At 36.1% G+C, this 4673-nt stretch overlaps 1 protein-coding gene across 1 annotated transcript in view; it reads right to left on the reverse strand.

Annotated features, from left to right (window-relative positions):
* Nucleotides 1–614: 614 nt before the first annotated feature.
* The window catches only part of tgfbr2l (transforming growth factor beta receptor-like), a 15362-nt gene continuing 11303 nt past the window's right edge, over nucleotides 615–4673 (reverse strand). The window contains exons 5-7 of the mRNA XM_048194276.1: nucleotides 4370–4511; nucleotides 4170–4297; nucleotides 615–3090 (exon numbers count right to left, since the gene is read on the reverse strand). Of these exons, the coding sequence (XP_048050233.1) occupies nucleotides 2812–3090; nucleotides 4170–4297; nucleotides 4370–4511 (549 nt within the window). The 3' untranslated portion in view covers nucleotides 615–2811. The remainder of the gene's footprint in view (nucleotides 3091–4169; nucleotides 4298–4369; nucleotides 4512–4673) is intronic.

Consider the following 4673-nt stretch of genomic DNA (forward strand, 5'->3'; position numbering starts at 1 on the left):
TGATTTCAGCTATTAATGAACTTTTTTCATTTGATTTGATGACTGTGTCGTGTGGTATCAAGAGGAGATGCAAATATCTCACAGTAACTCGCATATAAAGGAAGATCCATGGGTAGTTGAAATGTGTGACGTGCTAAACAGATTTTCTTTTATAGTTATTTATGCAGGTATATGACCTAATTTTAAAGGTTCAGTTCACCCAAAAATGAAAATTACTCTCCAACAAAATATATAATCTCCACAAAATATTAATCTCCAACATGTGTTTACGAGAGCACCATGACGCATGTGTGTTGTGTTGATGCGAGAACAGGCGTTGTTGCCTGAACGCCCATTGTAGATATTGTAAATAAAGTGATAAATTATGTTTGGGTTTTTTTTGCGCATACAAAACACTTGCGTCACTTCATTCACTCCATGTGAAACCACTGGAGTCACATGGAGTACTTTAATGATGTCTTTACTACCTTTCTGGTAGTTGCATAGGCTGTCAATGGAAGGACAGAAAGCTCTAAGATTTCATCAAAAATATCTTAATTTGTTTTCTGAAGATGAACAAATGTTTAATGGGTTTGGAACGACATGAGGGTGAGTAATTAATGACAGAATTTTCATTTTTGGGTGAACTAACCCTTTAATTATTGGAATATTTTGTTCTTCATAAACATTGATATTTTTTCACATTGCAGGACCATTTAAAATAATCCAGGGAAGGCAAATCTGGGGAAGCCCTTTTCTGCCTTAGAGTAAAAAATAATAAAGGTAATTGTGACATTTCTTACAATTGTGACTATTTTACATAATGTAGCTTTATATCTTAAAATTGCAACTTAATATCTTTTATACTTGTCAATGCAACCTTATTTCTCTTAATTGCAACTTTATTTCTTGTGATTGCGACTTTATATCCAATTTTGACTTATGTCACAGTGTGAATTAATATCTCACAATGAGACTATTTCATATTTTAAACTTTCTCACAATTACCAGTTTTGTTGTTTTTAGAGGCAGAAAAAGGTTTCCATACAAAACAGTGATTACAACTGTTGAAAAATGTACTGCACCTAAAATATACAGTTTCCCTTTTATACTGTATTGCTGTACACTACCATTCAAAGGTTTGGGGTCAAAGTTTTTTTTGAAAGAGCGAGAGAGAGAGAGAGAGAGAGAGAGAGAAAGAGAAAGACTTTTATTCAGCAAAGATGCATTAAATTTATCAAATTACATTAAAGACTTTTTACATTGTTACAAAAATATATTTATTTCAAATATTGATTCTTTCTGTTTCTAAAAAAATGTGTCCCAATTTCCACAAAAATAAGCACGACAACCATTTTCACCAATATTCAATATGCTCACCCAATCAGCATATTAAGGTGATTTCTCAAGGATCATGTGACACTAAAGATATTTCACAATATTACCTCTTTTTACTGTATTTTTGATCAAATAAATGCAGCCTTAGAGAGCATAAGAGGTTATTTTACATCAAAAACATCAATATACATCACTGACCCCAGACTTTTGAATTGTAGTGTAAAAAGTGTAACCCCAAAAATGCTGGTTTAAAAGTCCGTGGACACGTGATACATATACATTTTATGTAGTGATTACTGTACAGCTGTGAAGCCAGTTCACACTAGGAATGGGCAAAATGACTCAACACATCTTTGTTTGCTTCATCTTCAGTAATGGAAAAAGCATAACAGGTTGCCATATGTTCATGTTGACATTCGCACAGAAAGTATTTATCTCCATTAGTTCTTTTTCCAGTGTGCAATCTGGTATGAATTTTCCCTGTCCCTCAAAGTAGCTCTGTAGAATTTTGGGTGAACCTCAGATTGCTTAAAAAAAGTTTAGCTGGAGTGTAAATGCAGGCTGTTTAGAAACCAGACAAGTCAGTGTCATGCTTTTCTCTTCGTCTGAGACCCGAGCTCATTGATGTAACATAAATCGTTAGCTTATTGAATCCTGTTTACCATCAGAAGCAAGTCTGATGAATCTTTTAAAAGTTCCTTTGTTCTTTTAATTAGGATAAGCTAATTGATTATCATCAAAGTCTAGAATGAACAGGATGTTCCTTAACTTCTGAAGTAGGACATTGATAATCCCAGATAAAAAGCCTTCATGTAGTTATTTAATTAAAATAATCAGGTCAGTGGTTAAAAAAGGGTCAGTGCAAAAAAAAAACCTCATTCAGAGCAAAAGGAACATCAGATTCAAATCACATTTGGTAGCTATTCTAAAATTGGTTGAAAAGAATATAACCCTATGTGAGCAATAAAATAAAAAAAATGGGCTTTTTATGTCTAAAAACAGAAGTTATATTGCTGGTGTATCGTCTTTTTGAGTCGTAATTTCAGCTGCAGGTCTGCGGTTAATCAAATTGAAGTCCCCCAAAACCGAGTTTATGGGAAAATCACGTGGTTTTCATAAGTGAGTGACTCAGAAAGGGCAATGGAAAATTTGAAATCAGAAAATGATGTGTGGTAAACATTTTTGGGAAAACATTTTAGTAAGAATGTCGCACTTTTCAGCTCTCTGCCACGTACCCTCAACTGCTCCACCTGCAATAGCTTTTTTTTTGTTTGTTTGTTTTCTTTTTAGTTGCTTTAAGGCACAAAGCAGCCTTTAGAAAGTTTCATCTCGGCTACATCCTTTACAACATTATACAAGAAAATAAGGATATTTTAGAACGGAAACCCTCTTTTGTCCGTCGATTTAGATTAGCGTTTAAAGAAAAAAGGAGACCAGCTCCACATAATGAATCAATATGCATTACAAGAACAAGTCTTGATTTTTCCAGGCAGGTCACATTTGACTCGTTTGCCTGGAGGAAACTGAGAGCTGCGTGTCAGCTGTAACATGCGGACTGATGCCAGTGCTGTGGTCCGTGCAAGGAGGAAGGGAGGGGAGGGATGGGATTTGGTCTTCTGTCGATGGCAATATGGGTGTGTGGGAGCAGATGGAGTTCTCCAGCTCTTCCTGTGCCAGAGTGTTAAAGCGCTCCACCACGCAGTGTGCCGTCAGACGAGCCTCCGGGTCTTGATCCCAGCACTCTGTTATAGTCGCACACACGAGCTGCATGCCCTAAAACACCATGCAGAAATGTGCGATTATGAAGAGAAATGTCAGTAACACCTTCTATATATATATATATATATATATATACGGGGTGTACGCCCCAGTATTTGCATATGCCAGCCCATGTTCCCAACATTATGAAAGGCGTTAGACAAGGGCAGCCAGTAACGTCTGGATCTACACAGGTGAATCAACAGACTAGGTAAGCAAGAACAACAGCGAAAATGGCAGATGGAGCAATAATAACTGACATGATCCATGATAACATGATATTTTTAGTGATATTTGTAAATTGTCTATCTAAATGTTTCGTTAGCATGTTGCTAATGTACCGTTAAATGAGGTTAAAGTTACCATCGTTTCTTACTGAATTCACGGAGACAAGAGCCGTCGCTATTTTCATTTTTAAACACTTGCAGTCTGTATAATTCATAAACACAACTTCATTCTTTATAAATCTCTCCAACAGTGTAGCATTAGCCGTTAGCCACGGAGCATATAGCCTCAAACTCATAGAGAATCAAATATAAACATCAAAATAAATACTTTACTCACATAATTCAAAGCATGCATATAGCATGCATGACGAACATCTTGTAAAGATCCATTTGAGGGTTATATTAGCTGTGTGAACTTTGTAAATGTGCTGTAATATAATCGAGAGCTCGTGTGGCAGGGAGCACGCGAATTAAAGGGGCGGCGCGCTGAAAAAAATCAGTGCATAGTTAATGATGCCCCAAAATAGGCAGTTAAAAAAATTAATAAAAAAAAATCTATGGGGTATTTTGAGCTGAAACTTCACAGATACATTCAGGGGACACCTTAGACTTGTATTACATCTTGTGAAAAAGCATTCTTGGGCACCTTTAATGTAAACACATAAAATTTATATATATAGATGTGCACATTAAAAAAAATGTATTAAACATATATTTTAGTATTTTAAATGTGTGAATCTATCATACATATATTTTAATATTGCATTTTATGAATAATATTGCATTATATGTATATTTATTCACTATATATTTGATGTATATGTTGTTATCAGTTTCATCAACATCCAGTTGTAATTGTGTACCCACTGGATGTGTCGTCCAGCTCGCTGGAATATCTGGTCGTCCTCTGTCTCTTAACACCAGGTCTCTCATGCTGTCTACACAAGGTTGCTCGCACACCTTAGAGCCAAATGGGGGTTCGTAACTCTTGACCTCTGTTGAAAAGAAAACAAGTATTATAGTATGCTTTTCACTTCAAGAAAATATCCATCGAGAATTAGACTTGCCTCCTATGACGTCACACCTAGAGACCATTTCCCACAGCACCAGGGCCATGGAGTAGATATCAATCTGTTTGAAGGACTCCAAGTCCTCAAGATTCACCCTGGACTCCAGAACCTCAGGGGCCATATAGCGTGCTGTCCCCACCTACAGGATATGGACCATGTGATTTAAATTGGACAACTTTGCCAAATTTAATTACCAATGGTTTCATGTGATTACATCTGTGACCTTAACAAATCAACCACAGAGCTTTTAGGTTACACTCAAATAGCTTGAAGAAATGATCACCATGCCCACAGCAGTTCT

This window comes from Megalobrama amblycephala, linkage group LG6 (assembly GCF_018812025.1).
Source record: "Megalobrama amblycephala isolate DHTTF-2021 linkage group LG6, ASM1881202v1, whole genome shotgun sequence".
Lineage (NCBI taxonomy): Eukaryota > Metazoa > Chordata > Actinopteri > Cypriniformes > Xenocyprididae > Megalobrama > Megalobrama amblycephala.